Genomic DNA, 20,864 nt, shown 5'->3' on the forward strand with positions numbered 1-20,864 from the left:
TGATTGCTATTAGCGGGTTTAACTCATTTTTAAGATCACAGTGACGATCACTGAGCAAAAACCAGTCTTGGCAAGGGCTCTATATCGGCTTGTGCTATGCCATCCTTTCTCATCTTTATTTATCATGACCAAAGGCACATGTCTTTTTAGAATGAAGGAACCAAAGCTTATTTTACTGATGGAGTACCGACTCTTGAAGTACTTCGTGGTTAGCAGTGTTTTTAAGACCAGCCCGTAACCATTGCTGTGGTGTTACACAGTAACTGCGACATAGCAGGTCAGCCTGTTTTGTTTTACACCCTCTGTCCTCTCCCAGACATTGTGGAACATCTGCCTGTTTATTTGTAACTTCTCTGCTCTTCATGCAGAAAGAGTTTTGATAAAACTTCCAAGGCACTGCCTCAGGTTAAAGTATTTTGTGATTTAACAGAGGTGTGAGATGTGCTGCTGGCTGCAATGAGGCTCAGTGAATTCTGCTTCAGTCAGCTTGGGCAGAAATCCTTGGGATATCAATCAGCTGAGGACTGACTGGGAATCTGGGCTCTCAGTTCAGCAAGACAAAATTTTGGAACGAAAAGAAAAGAGCAAGTTCAGTTACACTTTCTTCTTTTTATTTTCTAGGTTAATAATGCTTGTAAGCCAGAGGTGAAAGTGGCTCAGCGGAGCAACATCGGGAAATCTGGCAGACTGGAAGAGCACAGCTGCCCCCCTGGGCAGCTGCCAAGTGTGAAGCATGGAGGAAAGTAAGAACGAGAAGGTGAACCAGGCTCACGTTCTCTTCGACAGATTTGTCCAGGCTTCCACCTGCAAGGGGACTCTGAAGGCTTTCCAAGAGCTCTGTGACTACCTAGAACTAAAGCCCAAGGACTATCGTTCCTTCTATCACAAGCTCAAGTCCAAGCTCAATTACTGGAAAGCCAAAGCCTTGTGGGCCAAATTGGATAAAAGAGGCAGCCATAAGGACTACAAGAAGGGGAAAGCATGCGCCAACACGAAGGTAAGAGGCTCATTTGCCATGGTCCTATTACCCAATCTCTCTGGCATACACAGTAAAAAGGTATGGATGTAGAAAGATGTTGCCTGGTGTCACTATAAGCCCAGGCAAGTTTCAGGAATGTTCTCACAATTTTAGCATTTGGTGAGCAATCAGAAGCTCCTTTTGTCACCACCGGATTTGACTGCCCACCTGAATGTTTGTATTTTATTCAGGAGAAGCAGCCAGCAAGTTTTTACGTTGTGAGTTTCTGTGGCATCAGTCCTATAGATGGCTTGGAAAAATCTTAATTGGTAAACCTTTAATCTTGGTCGACTTTCTTTTGCATTTTGACAGTAACAGGAATGTGTGCTGTTGGAGTCTAGGATACAAAACATGCATGTTTGGAAATCTCCAGTTTTAATTTAAAAATTCTCATGACTCTCTCAAGAAAACGGAGCTTTTCTGCCAATTTGGCAAAACAGACTGTTTCCCATTATTTAGAAAGTGATCATTTATATTCTAGGTTCAAAGAAAAAAAATATGCTGTGGAAACGCACACCAATTCTTTTTAAAAGGTTGGTATGTGTGGTATTTACTGCAGGAATTCCTACTTTTACACACACACACAGAGCATTTTACTTTTTTTTTTACCTGAATTATTGTGAGCTGGCATTTAGGTGCTGCACCCCCTTGGACAGTGCAGTTTGAAAGCAGTTCTTTATATCTGTTATTGGTACGTGAATAGAATAGGTTGGTTTTGTAAATAATCAAGAACTCTTTTTTTTTTCAAAAAAGGCAAATACTGCAGAAGAGGATAAAATTAGAACAGGGTTCTGTCTTCCTTCATTGAGGACAATAGATGCTGCTCTTTCTCTTGAATAGTCACCTCTTGAGAGAAGGAAATACTTTAATTGGAGGAATTAATGATTAATTCCTTAGTATAGAATTGAGGGACAAATACATCTTGTTTAGAGAATGTAGTTTCAGATCTGTGGACTTTTATTTTCCCCCAATTAGATATTAGAAAGTTATGTTAGTTTCTTAATTGTTTATCTTGTTTCACTTTCCAGTGGCCATTTTCCTATGGATGGAGGCATTTATAATGAATTACTGTAGTAACACTTGGTAAACTCTGACAATCAAACAATTGGGCACTGTTGGTAGTCACAGTGGGCAGTAGCTTCGACACCCCAAAAATCCGACCACTGTTAAGGTTTACATTTTTCAGGCAATATAAGAAAGGAAGGATTTACAGGAAGATAAAGGTAGTAAATGATGTTTGTGTATACTTAGGAATAAGCCTTCCAAGTGCTATGAGCATCATGGAGAAAAATTCTAAATTTTCTGCAAAAAGTGATTGCCCTGTGCATTCATTAGATCCAGGATTTGCTCTTATTTTGAATGGAACATAATGGGTTGAGGTGAGTAGAGGTCTTTTAACTTATTTGAATAATAGACTATAAGAGTGATTTTTGCATCTAGGCTCTGATTGTATTTGTTAACACTGTGGAAAACGTTGCTTCAATAATAGAGATGAAACATTAAAGAAGAGATTTGATAGGAGGATAAGTGAATAGTGCTTGATTGTGAGAGCATATGAAAAACCAGATGTGAGCGGGGGGTGATATCCAGCTATGAAAGGCATTCAGAAAATCGAGTGTGACATTTTTCTTGAAGGGAAGTGGTGAGCTGAGTTTAGAAGGACATTAAATGCGTTGATGCAACACAGACAGGCTTCCTTTTTTCCATCTTGACATATTTTCCTAAGAAATTGATTGCTATTAGAGGGTTTAACTAATTTTTAAGATGAAGAGCTCCATTTGGCTGTGTTGGGCTTGAATTAACATCTAGGCAGCCACAAGGAAATGTCAGAAAAGTAGAGATTTTAGCTTGGCCAAAAAGCAGCCAAGTCTCGAGTTGGAGAAGTTTTGTGAATTGACAGCTCTGACAAAGCTGATTGAACCAGTGTCCCTGAATGAGGTGATGCAAAGACAGTTTATCAAGGAAGATCACACAAGAGATCATGGGTGAAGCCCCCTGGGAAACTGGCAGTGAGAGAAATCAGAGTCCTTCAGATGGTGCTCTGAAAGTGGCTGGAGACCCAGAGGAGTACAGAGGCTTAAAAGTCATTAGAAAAGGGTGTGCTTTGAATAAATACATGTAACCAAGTGTCTTTAAAACATCTCTTCAAGTACACTTATAAAGTGGATAAAAGGAGTAAAGTGTCCTGGGAATGATGTTTGACTGAAGAGGTTGGTAGGGATTTCATGTCATCCAAAAGCTTAACCTATTTCATACACCAAAGCCAAGCTAAAGAGAGTTAAAATGGAATTGGAGAACTGGAATCAAGAGAGTGGTTATAGAAGTAGCATGTGGTGAGGTGGTGATGAGATAACCAGAGAGGCTCATGAGGTCTTATGTGACTGTCCCTCATTGAACTGATGAGAGAGAAACCTCAGAACTTGCTGGTGTTGGTGTGAAGGACCACAGTGATGGGAGAGAACAATGACTGCAGTGGCCATTTTTTAAACTAAATTTCACTATGTATTCCTCTTCTCTTTTCATATATGTTTCTATTAATTTTTTGTTTCCTATCCTAATGGTATCTGCCATTAAATGTTTAAATGTAGTTCCTAGGAGATAATCATAACTGTTCAAAGCAGAGGCCTTTTGAGAACTGAATCATGTCTGAGTTGATGTTTCCTAACTCACTTATCTTTATATTCCTAATGCTTAATGTAATTTGCAAACTGTTGATTAAAAGGTACAGAAATTTAAGTGGGCACGTGAAGATGATAGAATTTAAAATAAAGATTAGGGTTTTATCCATGGCATAGTAGAAGCTGATCATGTCTTTAGGAAGCCTGGCTTCTGTACACTTGAAAATAAACCAGTTCTGAAGGTTTCATACTTTGTAGAATAGTTCTTAACTGCCCATTTAAACATTGTTCAGGGGTGAGGTGCTGTGCCTGGAGCTGGCCAGTTTGTGCACATGGCCAGCATCCAGGCTAACCAGAATTCAGATAATCAGAGTTCATGAAAAGCAAGTTTTGGACGTGATGGGTTGTTCAAATGTAAATAGTTACAAATGGTGCTCTCTCTTCATTGGTTATACAGAGAATACAGCATTTCAGTTTGCATTTAATGTTCCATTACCATGGTGTTGTTACTGGAAACTTAATATAATCTGTCTGAAAGATCTTGAGCAAGAAGTGTTTTTGAGGGGTGAGACTGCTTCAGTGCAGGGAGTTGCAGCAATTGCTTGGAGTCATTGAGGGGAAAGGGAACAAGGAATAACAGTAGCTGCCTTTATTTGGCTGTACTTGGCATCTCACGGAGTTACTGCTGTCTGAGAGTATCAGAAGGTGGGTTTTTATGAGACATCTGAAACTGGAAGAAGCATTAGAGGTGAAAAAAAACTTTTCTATTTTTAGTTGTGCTTAGAATTTGTTTTATAACAACATAATTTAATGTTTTTGTGATGCTATTAAAAAAATGGCAACTTTGACCATAAATTACTTACCTGAGTATTTTACATTCAGAACATCGAGAATATGAAACATAACCTAAATGTTTTTAACCACATCCTACTATGAGGGCAGGGAGGAAGGATAGAGAGGAAAAAATCCTTTTAAGTTCCTGTGACAAAATTGCAGGCAGCTAGTTTATAATTACATGAAACCTGAGTTTGAATAGTCTGATTTTAGTACAGTTCCTTTGCTGTTGTGTACTCCATCATAAATATTTTATATGTGGAAATTTATCAAAGAATGAAAGTCACCCAGTTCAGTGTGTTCTTGTTGCTTATTGAAATCCAGGCTCTTTGAAGATTGTAGTTTTCAGCCAAGCAAAATTATTACCTGGATAAATATGATATGCTGAGCTAATTTTCCTAAAAGTTTTAAAAAAAGACAAGGTGGTGTTTGGGAGTTACACTTACCTACAAAGAAAGCAATATTAGATTGGAAGAATTGAGGATCCTAATTGAGGATCCCTTATATCAAATTACAAGATGGACACCTGTTCAATACACAGTTTTATTTAGGTATGTATTAGCTCAGAGGTTGGGCTTGCCTTTTGTTCCAAATGCTTTCAGATTCCTGAAGGTACTAAAGAGGCAGTGGTGTTATTATTCCCTTCCCTTTTGTCTAGACTTGGATCTCTGCCCTCAGATTTATGTGACTTCCTATCTTACTCAGTAGTCTTACGTGGAATTTGCATGTCAGTAGCTATGTCATCAGTGCTGTCACTCGTGCTGGTTTTCCATCATTCAGGCTTTACATTTGCAGTTTCACGGTGCTTGCAGAGTTTATGCTCCAGTGAATAAGTGGTGGGAATGTGGCAGCCTGTAAAAATTGTCAAATGGGGGTGACCACTGAACACAAAGTTTTGCTTTGGGATTGGCTGTTTATCAGAGCACTGGCTCATGGTTAAATTCTGGCATACTTAAGAATTTCTCGAAGAGCTTTCTTATGCAGCCACAAGGATATATAAGGATCTGGAAAAGAATCACATGGCAGCAGCAGCCGCCTCTGCAGCAAGGTCTTTATTCCATGTGTCTGGTTTACTCAGTGGAAATCAAAGTACAATAATGATATGACAAAATGGACTGTGTACTGTATTTATGTGACTGCACATACCAACACTTTCTTTGTGGACCTCGGTTTCTGTGGCTAAGAAGTGTCTACTGACTATCTTGGCTTTTTAATCTGAAATTATTTTGCTGTATCACTCTGTTCTCAGAAGTGTGTTCAACACTAGACATGCACGTATGTTGCGTTCTCAAGTTGTTTATTAGCATCTGATGGTGTTTGTGAGTAGAGTGGAAAAAGATAAGAGAAGGTGAAAGACCTTTGATATGACAAAGGTTGGGTTGGAGAAAGGATTTGTCTGGTCACACAAAGTTTGTATTTACGTGATGTTGACTTCCCTGAAGTCTCCTTTGCTGCAGTAGTAGAAGCACCAAAGCACCAATAAAAGCATAAGTTAGAGTGCTCTGACTTGGCTACTCTGTTATTTCAAAGTGATGGTGTTTATAAAAACATTAGTATCTTGTGTTTATCTGCTGTAGCTGTTGCAATGCTACTGAAGATATTCTTAAGAAAGGCCAGCTCAAGATTTGGAAGATGAGGAAAACTTGTCATTGCTCCCTTTTTAATTTTTTTTTTTTTTTAGGTTTTTTATTTTAAAGAAATAAAATGGAATATAGGAGGGAGAAGCCTTCAGAAATATTGCTGTTCTCCAGGTACTTATAGAGCTTGGAGAGTATGACTGGGCAGCTCTTCTTAGAGCAAGTGTTGCAAGCACACAGTTTTACTTGCCTGCTTCCTCAGTCTTTTAACTGCTCTGCAATATACTTCATTTTCAGGTCGTGGTTACTGCTTTAACCATATCAATGGCAGAACTTGGCAGGTAGAAATAGAAAGACTGATCTGAAATTTCAGCTTACGTTTCAGACAAAGAGCACTTACTCCTAAGAGCCGTGGGATGCTTGGAACTGCTGCAGAAATCCCTATTTCCTCCAAGGACTGTGCAGTTACTGTGTGCTGGTTGTTTTGCAGTGTCTGATAATTGGGGCTGGACCCTGTGGCCTTCGTACAGCCATCGACCTGTCGTTCCTGGGAGCCAAGGTGGTGGTCATAGAGAAGAGGGATGCCTTTTCCCGCAATAACGTGCTGCATTTGTGGCCATTCACCATCCACGACTTGAGGGGCCTCGGCGCCAAAAAGTTCTATGGCAAATTCTGTGCAGGATCCATAGACCATATCAGTAAGTACAGCCACTGCTGGACACAGCAGCACCTCCTGGGTTCTTCCTGGGGAGAAGGAGGTGAGGCTGTGGGGTAATGAAAATTCAGCCTACACCAGTCCCTGCTCTCAAGTAGTTACGGTACAATCCAGCATTACCTTTGCATCATTCATTCTGGGCTAGTCATGAGATTAAGACATACAGTGTTCATCTCTCATCTTTTAGACATTCCCAAGGCAGAGCTTCTTCCTACTCTGAAAAGTACACTTAAAGCTCAAACTGGTTGGTGGTTTGGTTTTTTTTTTTTTGGATGGATAATTTTTTTGTTTTTTGCTTATACATTCCTGCAGCTGCCACATTATTCTGTTTCTCTTGTAAAGAAAAATTAGTGAATGCTTTGGAACATTCTTGTGAGTGTCAGTCTGGAGAAAGGAGGAACGGTTTTGGCTTTAATTTTCAGAAGAGTGATGAAGATATGTTTTGATTAAATATATGTTTACGTGTTAAAATTGAGAATAATCTTGATGATTTCTAAATTCTGTTAAATCAGTCTTCTTTGAAAGCTCAATGCTTTGGTGGAGCAGGAGTTATTTTTCTTTTCTTTTTTTCTTCCCCAAAATTGACTGTACATGGCACAGACAGGTGTTGCCCACCAGTCTGTGTTCTCTTTTTTTGAAATTTGGCAACAAATGGTAAAACTGGAAGATCTTTGTAACTTCAGTCTTGCAGATTGCTTTTTCCTTCTAATTTCTTTTCATTTTTATTCTTCCAGTGTTTATGCATTTTGTCCTTTTTTTTGTGTATCAGCACAGCTAAAATTTAGTGTTTAGGTGAAGGTTTTTTTCATTTCAGCATCTGAAATATGACAGCAACGTATTTTCCTTTGTATTAATTGAGTTTGCACACTGTGATTTTCATTTTCATTGTCAAAGTTACCTGAAGAGGAAAGAGGTGGTGAGGAGCTTCCTATGCCCTCACTAATCCAAAGGTGCTGGGATAGAAGTGCAGGTCAGTATTACAGCCAGGCTGATCCAGTGGCTCTTTGCCATCTGTGACAAGTGCAGCCCTGCTCATGCTGTCTTCCCTCCTCTACTGCAGTTCATGTCCTGGTTGTTTCCCTTGTTGCTGATTAGGGGACTGAAACATCAAAAAATTACTCTTTCTTCTTTGAAAAGGGTTGGCTTTTCAGCTGTGTAGAATTTTCTTGTCATGCTGTGATATTACACACCAGGGGTACTGGGATGAAGCGCTGGGAACACCGTGGGGAAAAAGAAAGTATCAGCTGGTCTTCAAGTCAGTGTATCAGTAATGTCACACAGACACACACAGGCACTTGTGCTCTTTTCTTTTTCTTCTGTTTCTTTATCATCTGCCTTTTTTGCAGGTATCCGTCAGCTCCAGCTCATCCTTTTGAAGGTTGCCTTGATCTTGGGAATAGAGATCCATGTCAATGTGGAGTTTCGGGGGCTCGTTTACCCTCCTGAGGACCAGGAGAATGAAAGCAAGTAGCACTGAAATGGGTGTAGAGAAGGGGGAAATTGTTGTAGGATACACAGGCTCTTACTCTTTTACTCTGCTTATGATGTTAAGTCCTTTCTTCTTTCTCCGTTAATAAGAATAGTTATTAATCCATTTTTGCTTGGGTTTTTAGTAGGATTTGTTTTTTCTAGTGACAAATCCAAATTAGTTATTGTATGAAACAAAGCCACCAGAACAACTACACAGAAATAGACCAAGACACGGTAAATTGTAATTGCTTCTAAAATACCTAAGCCTATTACGTAACATTTTGAAACAACTTTTTTCTTTGCATTCACTGAGGGTATTTATATTGGTGAATGATCCTTGTTAATGCTTTTAGTATCAGTGTGAAACCCGTTCTCTGATCACCACAGGAGATGTGGCTTACTTGTTTTTTAGCCTTTTATTAATTGTATAGGTAGTAGAGAAGTTTGTAGCTGCCCTTAAAGGAAATAGGGGAATTTTAGCAGAGCTGTGTCTGCCTCTGATTCACGTGGAATGGCTGCACAGTTCAGGAACAGCCCTGTCATCAGTGTAGCTGTCCTGCAGGGTTTCTTGACTGCTCATGTGATGAAGGATTTATTTGATAGTAAGAAGTGGTTTTATCTATTTTTTTTCCTATTATTATATATATGTTGTCACTAACTTGGCGTTTATCTACAGGAATAGGTTGGCGTGCGTTGGTCCACCCCAAAACTCATCCAGTGTCTGAGTATGAGTTTGAAGTAATCATTGGAGGGGATGGCAGGAGAAACACCTTAGAAGGTAATGGTGTGTCCATAATTCACCTTCAGAAAGAACTTAGCCTTAAATTTGTTAGAACGAAATGGCCTTTAACATGCCAATCAATATCTGGAAAGACACTTGACAAGTGAAAGGGAGATTAAAAGTCCATGTGAAAATGCATTTGTGGCAAAGACGTGGGTGGTCTTTGTATTCTTCCACTAAACTAGCAAAGACATAAGGGCTTTTGATCTGGATTATTTTTCTTAAATTTGTAGTGTTGTCACTCCTGCCTTCGTGTGTAGGAACTGAGGTGTTGAGTATTATTCTGTGTTGCAAAGAAACCCATATTAGTATTTTTTTATGGAACTTGCAGCTTTGGGACCAGAGATGAGAGAGAGAGGGGGTGGTGGGGAGCTTTTTCCCTAAACAACACTTACTCTTCTGATGAAGCAATTGTTCTTTCCTCTGTGGAGGAGTTTGTAGCCCATCACATCCCTTCTCTCTATTTTGTGAGTGCACCTGTCTGTGGCATACTGAGCCTTCTCTGAAGGTGTGTCTGGTTTTCAGTGTTGCTACTTTCCCCTTCCTGTAGGGTTTCGCCGCAAAGAATTCCGCGGTAAACTTGCAATTGCTATCACGGCAAACTTCATCAATCGCAACACCACAGCTGAAGCCAAAGTAGAGGAGATCAGTGGTGTGGCCTTCATCTTCAACCAGAAGTTCTTCCAGGATCTCCGAGATGCCACAGGTTTGCCAGCACTTGACAGATTTCCAGTGGAAACCATTTGTTTTTATTATTACAGCTCTGCAGCTCAGATTTGTATGTTAATTGGGAACGAACATCTTGTGCAAGGCAGTCAGTCATTGCTGTCTCTGAAATCTGACCTCCCTGCTTTTGCAGCTGTTCTGCTGTACAGAGCAGATGTGTGTCATTTTAGTTCAGAAGCAGAGAACTTACAGTTGTCAGGAAATCAGAGCCTTAAATGGGAAGAGGTCATGAGTCCATAGTTCAGCTTTTTGCACTCCACATCTGAATGCAAACCTTAGAGTCATGATAGCTGGATTTTTTAATAGAGGTGGCTTTATGCAGGTGAAATGTGCTGTCTGTGGTTTTGTTCACAATTTAGATTTTAAAGTCACCCAGAGCATGGGAGAAAGTTGCTTGGCATTCTCTCTCTGATATTTTCTAATCATGCAGTTTGTTTACTTTCTTCTGATAGAGCTTCTGTTGCACATAACTCCTAACTGGTTCCTTCACTACCATGTCTTTTGTTCTCTCACAAGGCATTGACTTGGAGAACATTGTCTACTACAAAGATGATACACACTACTTTGTCATGACTGCCAAAAAGCAGAGCTTGCTGGATAAAGGAGTGATACGGCATGTGGGTATTAACTTCTCCTGTATTCTCTGTAAGCTAAAATTGTGGTGACAATTTACTTTTGGTAGGGTGAAAGTAGGAAAACATGCTCTTCCTCCATCACATAATGTGTTTATACAGTTGTTGTTTTAGAACATGAGTGTAATTCTGTTCTAAAAGGCAGTTAATGTCCTTCTGGTGTATTTTAACTCATCAGAAGAGTGTTACAAAACCTGTCCTTTTCAAATTTGTATCCCTTTGTAGATTTGGGAGTTTTGTTCATGCTGAGATAAAATATGCTGAAAGAACATTTGGTAGCTTAGTTGAGCTTCCCTCATTTTATGGGAATGAAAAACGCTTTAGAGTTTCTTCGCCCTTTCACAATCAGTAATGCAAGCAGGACTGATTACTGTTTGCAATAAAATATTTATAGATTTTCTCCTGGAAGCATTAACAAAGGAATGAAAGAAATTAGAAGACAAACTTGTGTGAGTGGATTTGTCAGAATTTTAATGCCAGCTACTGTATATTCCAACCTTAAAAGAAACTTGTGGATTTGACCATGGCAAATGGTCAAATTCAAACGAAACTTCACCGGTTTTGGCAGGACCACGCTGACACAGAGGTCTTGCTCTCACGGGAGAACGTGGACCAGGAGGCTTTGCTAAACTACGCCAGGGAAGCAGCAGATTTCTCCACCAACCAGCAGCTGCCGTCGCTGGACTTCGCCATCAACCACTACGGGCAGCCCGACGTGGCCATGTTTGACTTCACGTGCATGTACGCGTCCGAGAACGCGGCCCTGGTGCGCGAGCAGAACGGCCACCAGCTCCTCGTGGCGCTGGTCGGGGACAGCCTCCTCGAGGTGTGTGTTCAACTTCTTGTGTGTAAGCCCTGAATGGAAGCATGAGCACAAACCTTTGCACCCATCTCTGAAATGTGTGCTGCCTGACAGAGAGGCGCTGTGAGGAAAGCTGCTGTTTATTATAGAATAAAGTGGGAGGTTTGAAGGAAGGGTGGGAGTGTTGGGAAAACAGAATATTTAGCATGGTAATGATCTCGCTTAAGAAAATGTGTGCAGAGCTTTTTCTGAAGTTCTGTCTGTTCCATCTGCTTCTTGTTGGGACGAGTTGACTCTCTACAGAACCTCTACTGTAGGCCTGCTAATAATTAGCATTTTGTAGTTGGTTGAAAAGTACAGTCTTGAAGAGAAGCTGTTGAGGCACTCAGGCTGTGAATTGTTGTTGGAACTAGAGGGACATTGGCTTTGGGAGAGCTCATGAGCTGTTCACCATACAGCTGCTTTCCTCTAACCCGGTGGGAGTGGAGCTTGAAGCTAATTACTGAGTTATAATTTCCCAGCAGATTACTGCCTGAATGTGTACTTGATACTTCTTTAAAATTTTCCCTAAGTGATGCTTTTCCTTTCTCTGCCTTTTTTTTTTTTTGTAACCTCTAATATCAGCCATTTTGGCCAATGGGAACTGGAATAGCCAGGGGATTTTTGGCTGCAATGGACTCTGCTTGGATGGTACGAAGTTGGTCGCTTGGAGCCAGTCCTTTGGAAGTTCTTGCAGAGAGGTAATGGAGAAAGTGAATGCATTTACAGTTCTAACTGAATCCTTCAACATCTCATCATTCATTCCTGTTTCTTCTAGTACAAATATGTAGACAGAATGGGAGATACAGACTCTCACTGTTTTTAGGGGATGCTTGAAGGTATAATTCAATTGAAGAAAAAATTTCAAAGGAGTCGATAAACTGAAGTATATGGAGGAGTAAGACATGTTGCTATTCTTGGTGCTAGTTTTAAAAGATTAGATGGGGAATCTTTTCTTTAGGTGCTTATTGACATTGCATTGACAAAGTGAGCCCAAGTTACTGTCACCATCCCTGCAGTAGCAAACCAGATGAAAATGTAGGTGCCTTTAAAGTACCAGATACGAAAGTTCTTGCCATCTCCTATTATCTTGTAAAAACTTTCTCTTATTTCCTTTTAAGGAAGCTGTGACCTGCTTTTTTAATGTTGTCCTTGGTCACTTTGTTTCATATAAGCCAAACAGTATCTTGTCTCTTTTGAAGTATTGAGTTCTTGATGTTTTTATCAGCTTTGCCTGAGTGTTTTGGTGACTCAAGGTGCTCTTGGAGATCAGAATTTGGGTAATCAGAAGATGGAGTAAGTAAAACCAACAGTTAGTAGATCCAGTTTTAAACTTCAACTACTGCAGCTTCTGACCATCAGGAACCATAGTATAATTTCTAAAATTGCACAATGGCACAATTCATACCTAAAATTCCATTTGTTTGAATTTAAAAAATCAGTGAGGAAATAATGTTACTGTTGAAGCCAGGCTTCCATCACCTTTCCATTTGCCACTTCAGACAACAGTAAGATCTTCTCTGAGCTTTCTCTTCTGCATACTGAACAAACTCAGTTCTCTTGGCCTCTCCTCACAGCAAGTGCTCCAGGCCCCTCTTCCTGAGCCCCTCCTGTGTCTCAGTGTCTTTATTGTACTGAGCAGCCCTTTCAGTTATGCTCCGTGTACTGTTCTCTTCCCTCCTTTGGAATTCTGAAGTTGTATTGAAGTGCAGATTTTAATATGCTTATGCTGACTCTTAGCTATGCAGTGTCTGAAGTGGTTAGGTTTCTGATTTGAATGTTTATCTCTCCAGAGTTTACTTAGCCATAGTAGTAGTGATACATCTCTTTAAAAAAAAAAACAAAACAGAACAAAACCTCAAACCAGCCAAAACAAACAAAAAACCCCAAACCACCACAAAGCCTAAACCAACCAAACAAACCAAAACAAAACCCCAAACTTTTTTTTTATGTTATTTTCCCAAGGGAAAGCATTTATAGGCTGCTGCCTCAGACCACCCCAGAGAACGTGAGTAAAAACTTCAGCCATTACAGCATTGATCCTGCCACCCGATACCCCAATATCAACGTCAACTTCTTGAGGCCACAGCAGGTAGGTCACAAATGGTGCTTCTCAGGGCTTGTGATCTGCAGTGTCTTTCCTCAAGTGAAGCTATGCCAGTGTTTTGGGAACAGACAGTGATGTGTGTATAACATGGAAGCAGTGAAAGGCAGATATATCAGTCCAAAGTAGACTTTTGTACTTGAACAGATTCCTTTTTAGGAATTTTTGATTTTGGTAATTTTAACTGCGATACGATACAGGAAACCGATAAATTTATTTTTGTGTGTGTGCATGTGCATTTTCTTTGTAATATTCCAGTCCAGCAGTCTGTCATTGCAATTTGGTATCTACTGAGCAGCAGCAGTCAGCTGGACTGTTCAGCTCTGATGAGCTGATCCTTGCTGTTGTGAGGTTCTTGGGGGTAGGATTTCTGCTACCTACATGTACTTGTCTTCTTTTCTGTACCTTCGATGTCTCCTTATTGTCCTCTGGTTATTTCTGTATGTATCTGGGGTGCATGGCATGTTGATCATCTTAAATGTTTTTGTGTGTCATTTTAGGTACGCCACTTGTATAATACAGGAGACTTGAGAGACATTCACCTGGAGATAGAGAACTTTGTGAACTCCAGGACACCAAAGCTGACTCGAAATGGTAGGCCTGGCTGCTGCCCTGTTCCGTTTGGTATTCTGGAGCTGGGTCAGTGCAGGAGCTAGAGAATAGCAGGGCTCTAGGGTATTATTTAACCAGTCTCTGCATTTAGAAAATGTATCCAATAATTGTTTTGTCAACAGTCTGAGCTTACAATTTTTCAAGTTTCCATTAGCATGGGAATTTTTTTTGTTTGACTGTTTTCCTTTGCCTTATAATGCTGTTAACTTTCTAAGCATATTTGCTTGTACAGGCAGTTCTTTTCACCTCCTTTATCTATAAAAATGTCCTTGCTTAAAGTGCAGAAGCCTGGACTGAGTTCACTCTAACAATAGACTCAATTCTTACAAACATAGCAGAAGGTATTGCTTGTGCAGTCTTGCATGTTCCTGCTTTCCTTTTCTTAATCTCATCTCTCAACCAAATGAAACCTCATTTTGCTTGCATTATTCTGAGAGCTAGATGCCTTGTGATAAGCATTTCAGTATCTGTCTACTTGTCCTACCCTGAGGGTATGTCAGTCTTTTCCTTTTGCATGCCTTGTCTTGGATGCCCAGATAGTGTTTTGGGATTCTCAGGGTGGCTCTTTGCTGCTAAGCCTCCCTTTCACTGCTGAATAGCTGTGTAGTCTCTGCTCTTTGCCCTGCAGCCACATCCCTTTAGGCTGTAATCTCATCAGATCTTCTGGTAAGACAAGGTCAGAACAGGTCAGTGCTTTCAAAGGAAAGTTTTCAAGGGAAAAGAAGAAGTTAGAGAAGTACATTTGTAGTTCTTCCTCTAGAAATGGTATATCTGGGCTTTAGAGAGCATTGCTACTGAATGTCCTTTTGATCGTATTTAACAAGCCTTTGCAACTGTTTTATATTTCCTGGGGCTCTTTTATGATGGCTGGGGTAAAAAGTCTGGCAAGTTACAACTTAGATAATTACTTTCCAGCAAATTAAAAATACTTTCTTGGATTTAAAATGGGTATGATAGTATATTTAAAAGAAAATAAGAATCCTGTCTTCCATTACCCATTGTAGTAGAAGTTTGTTTTTTACATGAAGGTTTTGCTTGTTGGTTTATGGGGTTTGTGTTGTATTTAGAATTTGAGCTGTTGTGCATTTCTACTTTAAAATGTGCTAATTTTTTTACAGAGTCTGTAGCTCGCTCTAGTAAATTGCTCAGTTGGTGCCAGAGGCAGACTGATGGATATGCTGGTGTTAATGTGACAGATCTCACAATGTCATGGAAAAGTGGCTTAGCTTTGTGTGCCATTATCCACAGATACCGTCCAGACTTAATGTGAGTAACTGGCTGCCTCAAATAACTGGGAAGGGCAGGAAATGAGTGGTATTTGGAGATAATAATATGGAGTTTGAGGCAATGCATTTGTGATTTATGAAGAAATGGATTCAAATGAATTCAATTAAGCTTGATAGAAACCAATGTCCAGTGATTCACTAGTGGAGTGGAAGGTCATGATAGCTTGATGAATTTGAAAATAAATGTGTTGTCGTTTTCCCTTCTGGATGAATTGGCAGAATTAACCTTCAAATTGGTACTGAGAGGAAAGCATTATTGACTGACAGATTTTATGTGTGCAGAGAGTAAGGAACAGTTCATAGCTTCAGTTAAGTCTCTCCTGAACAAGTGTCTGCATGGGCCTTTATAAATTTCCTGTTGAACAAAGCAACACTTTTTAAAGCCTTTCAGGCTTCTCTTTTTAGAAGTAGTGACCCCCCAGCCTAAATAGAGACGTTGTTACTGTTTGCATGCTGACTTGTTGGTTGGATGAATGGCAGAGGTGTCCTCTTCAGTGATATATTGGGTAAAACAGTGCCCAGATTCTAGAATGGGAAAACACTGCCGGGAAGAAGTGACAGTAGCAAAGACTCTGTTACTTTAATCTGAAATGTCTCCAACTTCCCAAAGGGACATCAGAAAAAGTAAATTCTAGAGCTGTACTTGTAGACATAATCCACTGTAAAACATACTGAGAAATTGTGGAGTTATTCCAGTCCATATGCACTGAAGTACTTCTCCATTGGTGTACTGGAGTTAACCTGAGCTACACTGTTTAATAGCTCTATAACTTGTGGAGAGTTCAAACAGCTTTTTAAACAGTTAATGTAACTCTCTACAAGCTATAGCTTTTTATATAGTTATGCAAGTTTTGGAAAAAGCCAGCAGGACAAAAATATGGATCAGTCAAGAAAAAAGGGGACATAAAGTGAAGATTTAATTTAGTTGCAAGCACACAGAAGATTTTATGTAGGGGAAAATGTACAGTCTTACAGCAAAAGAGGAAGTGAAGATGTATTTCAGAGGATAATACTTTTTAAGAAGTGAAATCTAGGTTTGCAGGAGGAGGAAACAAATTTTTAAAGAATGTGTTTGAGCCAAAGTTCACTGTAATTAAGTAGCATCCACTTTGCCATGTTGGTGGCAAATAAATTGAGGTTTCGAGTGGAAAAAAAAAAAAATAGAAATGGACGCCTGAGGTCTTTCAGAAGACTGGTTTCTACTTGATTCAGTGCAAGGCCTCTTTGTGCCCTTTGCAGAGACTTTGATTCTTTGGATGAGCACGATGTGGAGAAGAATAACCAACTGGCCTTTGACATTGCCGAGAAAGAGTTTGGAATATCTCCCATTATGACTGGAAAGGAAATGGCATCTGTTGGAGAGCCAGATAAGCTGTCGATGGTGATGTACCTCACACAGTTCTATGAGATGTTCAAAGACACCATCCCCTCTAGTGGTAAGCAGTTTGGGGCACTTCTGTCAGATTTAAAGGCTGCTCCAGGGTGAATGTGTGTGCTTCAGTTACCTTCAGGCTGCTTGTGCATGAGCACAGAGTAGTCACTCACTGTAGCTTTACATTACAAAAAGTTGACCTGTTACTGATGCTGATAAAGACCACGTTAGCAGCAGCAGGAGCAAAATAGAGTTGATATACAATAATGTCTTCAAAAGTTCTAAACTCACTTCAGCACTACTAGATAAGTTTTCTGCTTTCCTGCTATTGTTAGGGGTTTGTTTGTCTTAGCTAATGGTAGGTGCCTTGCTAATAGTTGTTGAATAGGTAATTTCAAAACACCAGCTGAGTTTTATACATATTTACCATCTGTGAATGGTGAGAGTAACCTCAGGCCAATGAGGAACAGAACAGCTTTGATTAGGACTGGAAGATGTAATTACCTAACCCAAATCAATATGGCCAGCCTTTAAAATTGATAATGTTACAGCTCTTTATTACTGATGATCTTAAGTCTCATGTATACCTCTGGTGAGGGGGAAAAATTGGTTTTAATAGCCTTTTAAAAATCTCATATGTATCAGGCATTATTTCTAAAACTCTGGACTCTTTTTAGGAATAATGATGATTCTGCTCTTTAAATCATGCTCTTTAAATATAAAAGTAACACAGTATCTCTTATGGGTGGTTATAAACCCTGAGAGAACTGCTTTGGGCAAAATGAAAAAGCAGAATAGCTGAGAAAGGTATTAATTCTAGACATCAATAATTTTGTACAGAGAATTTAAGAAAAAGACTGCTATGTTAAAAAGAATCAATGAATCCTTCAGTTGTGTATTTAATAACAGCACCACAGAAAAAACTTCATGGAATTCCCTTGTTCTGCCCATTTTCACTAACAGACAGCCTGGACCTGAATGCAGAGGAAAAGGCTGCCCTGATTGCCAGTACCAAGTCTCCCATCTCCTTCCTCAGCAAACTGGGACAGAGCATCTCTCGGAAGCGCACTCCCAAGGTAACCTGGCACAGTCCTGGGGACACTTGTGTCTGGCAGGCTGCTGTCCAAGCAGTGGTAGTAAAAATGCAGGTGTTAGTGTGTGTTTGTAGGGATCATGTGTTCACCAGCTCCTGGTATGGGACAATACATGACATTTATAACTGCAAAATTGCATCTGTAGTATGTACTCACAGTGGTGCATTTCAGTCTTAAAATGTTAGCCTTGTGGTAGTATTTTGGCATATATTTCCTCTTGGAACATAGTTACTTGCTCAGTTTTCAATGATTTGAAAGTGTTGAAGAATTGTGCAGTTGAAGGTAAGAATTCCCTAAGGAGTATCTAGGAAAAAATCCCTTTTCTTAAACAAATGGAGAATGAGCACAGTGAATTAAGTAAGCTTTGCAACTGAACTGATTAAGTGCACTCATGACAGTTATCTCAGCCCAAAAAGGTATGAGACTTATTTTTTTTTCTTTCCCCTACTCCTTCTGTTTTCAGGACAAAAAAGAAAAGGAACTGGATGGTGCAGGAAAGAGGAGAAAAACCAGCCAATCTGAGGATGTAAGTATTAAAGTGAGAGCTGTCAGGGAGTAAAATAAATGGTAGGTACCTTGTTCCCACTTCAGTTCTTTCATTTTTTTATATCCAGGCAGGGTTTGTATAGGATTTTATCTAAAAAATTTAATTCTTCTTCAGAGGTTACACTTTCATGGTATCTTTAGAGCAAATGTTTTACTGATGCTTATGAAAGAATACTACATAACAAATGGAATGTTGCAGTTCCCTGATGTTCTGATTTTATTGCGAATTACTATGGTTTGATGAGGACATCAACACTCGTAACTGTTTAGTGAAGTCATGCAGTATTGTCAGAAATTTGATGCATATTTAAACTTTAGCCTTGGTTTGTGCAAAAAGCACCCACTTCCAGTATGCCCCATAAGGCAGTCTTTCAAATTCAGTGTTTGTAGCCAAATGGGTACAGGTGAATTAAAATTCATGCTTTGAGTTTGTTGGTTGCAGGTGGGCCTTTGGTATAGTCAGGGCCTTCACAGGGCTGTTTCAGCTGAGGTCTTTTTGGTAGGTAAGTGTATCAAATAAGGTTGAAAAGATAAGTAAAGTTTAACAGAACATTTGCTGACGTGCCAAAGGAAATTAAAATCTGAGCTTTCAAGTGAGGCTGAGAGATTTGTTATCTATATTGTAAAGGGGTGGAAAGGAAAAGGTGATCTGGTTGTATCTTGTTAAATTTTGATGTCACTGATTGTTAGGAGGACCTCCCACGAAGCTACAGAGAAGAAAGGCCCACACTGGTGAGTGCCCTGACAGAGAGGAGAATTGATGCTGCCATTGGGAATCAGAACAAAGTCAAGTCCATGGCAACCCAGCTACTGGCCAAGTTTGAAGAGAATGCACCAGTGCCGTCCTCAAACTTACGAAGACAGGTAGGAGATGGATAATAAACACCTTTGTTTTGGAACTGTAGAGGAAAACCACAAATAAAAGCATGTGTTCCTCAAGACTGGATGCTGGTGTTGCTTTTCTACTTCAAAGGCTCTCCTAGAGAAGAGCAAAGTTTACCCAAAGCTTAAAATTTACAAGTACGGGGTGGAGAAGAACTTCCTAAAGAAAGTGTTATTTCTCTGTTATTGCCCTTATTATGTAATCTTTCACAAACATATTACCAGCAATTTAGTTTCTTTTATAACTACTATTGCTCTTTAAAAGCTTTCCAGGAATGTTCTGCTTATACTGTTTAAGAACAATAATTTAATTTCTGATTTGAACATTTTCATATCAGGTTACATCTGTTTGTTCTTGTGAACTGTGATTAAGCTTTATACGTGTATGTATGTGCAGCAGATAAATGCCTGGGAGTTTCTTGGCAGTCAGGATGTTTGTGTCATTCCAAGTGAGGCTCGTTTGTTATCCAGGATGGTATCTGAACAGCTGCAACTGCAGGGTAGTTGTCTTTGAAGTTAGATTGAGTCACTTGGAGCTACTGCTGGCAGTGCAGTGTCAGCAGGATGAGGCTCAGTGTGGTTTAAGTGCCAGAGTCCTTGCTCTGCTGCGTAAGTCCATCTCCACAGCTTGTGCCAAGCTCTGTGCTGCCATGGCCACGTCGTGAGTGGGACCTGACCTGGCTACTTGAAAGCCAAGTCAAGTTTGTCTATGCTACACTACACATCAGCATTAGTAATGTAACATGATCACAGTGGTGATGTCTATCCCACCTTTTACCAATCAAATGTTTCTTCAGCTGCTACACATTGGCTGGAATACACAGCCAATGATTTGAAGAAACAATGAAATTAAAGGAAAGGTCCAAAAATATGTGAAGTTCCCCATTTTTGGATGTTTTTTCCTTTTTATATTTTACTTGCTAAATGAATTCCCCCCTACCCTATTTTTTTTTTTCTTAAATGTTTGTCTGTCTTACTCTGTATTCCATTCCTATGGCTTTCTTTGAGTTTCCTTCACTATTTTATCTTCCCACTTTCCCTACAACCTGCATGCAGCAACCTGTCCTGCCTTATCAAGAGCGTGTTCACAGCCAGCCATCCAGCAGACGAGAGCAGGGCCGGCTTGCTCCCATACCCCAGTGGAAACAGGTAAAGAAACTCTTTGTGACTACAATGCATTGCCTGCCCCCAACACCAGCTATCACTGTTGTGTTTTTAAGCCAGTCCTTTTCCAGCACCTAGTCTGAGTACGTTATTTTAAATAACTTGCAGTGAATAAAGTCAACATCTCCCTTTGGTAATGATGCATGGTTGAATGTTTCAAAAGTATTTAATCAAATTTGCCCTGCCCTCTTATGCTAGTTTCAACTCTACCAAGACTTTTGTGGATGTTGCAGCAGAAATTTTTGCTATAGAATTTCTAAATTCTTCTGTTAGAAAGAAATAAAGGAAACATGCAAACAATTATGGAAACTCATGAGGTAAAAGATGTCATACTGTCTATGATATTAAAGCTCTTCCTTGGTATAAACACTAAAATTGGTTATCAGTTTTGCTGTTCCTATGTGAAATCTTAGATGTTCTGTAGTTGCAGGAGACTTTACTGTGGTTTCCCTTTCTTTAATGACACGAATGCAGCTTTCCTTGCCAACTTCTCACACTTGTTGCATTGCTGATTCCTGTGTTACTGTGAATTCAGTAAATTTTAGGTTTTTTTCACAGAGGGGTTCAAAATAGGGACCAACAGCAGAAAAAT

General features: G+C 39.8%; 1 protein-coding gene across 20 annotated transcripts in view; it reads left to right on the forward strand.

Annotated features, from left to right (window-relative positions):
* Positions 1 to 20,864, forward strand: part of MICAL3 (microtubule associated monooxygenase, calponin and LIM domain containing 3) — a 154,932-nt gene that overhangs the window by 45,614 nt on the left and 88,454 nt on the right. For all 20 annotated transcript variants that reach the window (XM_069003619.1, XM_069003637.1, XM_069003618.1 and 17 more), the window contains 16 exons: positions 622 to 997; positions 6,538 to 6,745; positions 8,109 to 8,225; positions 8,909 to 9,010; positions 9,564 to 9,719; positions 10,256 to 10,356; positions 10,940 to 11,197; positions 11,798 to 11,913; positions 13,178 to 13,304; positions 13,817 to 13,910; positions 15,047 to 15,194; positions 16,454 to 16,650; positions 17,550 to 17,662; positions 18,144 to 18,206; positions 18,917 to 19,090; positions 20,165 to 20,257. In XM_069003619.1, the coding sequence (XP_068859720.1) occupies positions 734 to 997; positions 6,538 to 6,745; positions 8,109 to 8,225; positions 8,909 to 9,010; positions 9,564 to 9,719; positions 10,256 to 10,356; positions 10,940 to 11,197; positions 11,798 to 11,913; positions 13,178 to 13,304; positions 13,817 to 13,910; positions 15,047 to 15,194; positions 16,454 to 16,650; positions 17,550 to 17,662; positions 18,144 to 18,206; positions 18,917 to 19,090; positions 20,165 to 20,257 (2,331 nt within the window). In that variant the 5' untranslated portion in view covers positions 622 to 733. The remainder of the gene's footprint in view (positions 1 to 621; positions 998 to 6,537; positions 6,746 to 8,108; positions 8,226 to 8,908; positions 9,011 to 9,563; positions 9,720 to 10,255; positions 10,357 to 10,939; positions 11,198 to 11,797; positions 11,914 to 13,177; positions 13,305 to 13,816; positions 13,911 to 15,046; positions 15,195 to 16,453; positions 16,651 to 17,549; positions 17,663 to 18,143; positions 18,207 to 18,916; positions 19,091 to 20,164; positions 20,258 to 20,864) is intronic.

Source organism: Aphelocoma coerulescens, chromosome 1A (genome assembly GCF_041296385.1).
Source record: "Aphelocoma coerulescens isolate FSJ_1873_10779 chromosome 1A, UR_Acoe_1.0, whole genome shotgun sequence".
NCBI classification, from domain to species: domain Eukaryota; kingdom Metazoa; phylum Chordata; class Aves; order Passeriformes; family Corvidae; genus Aphelocoma; species Aphelocoma coerulescens.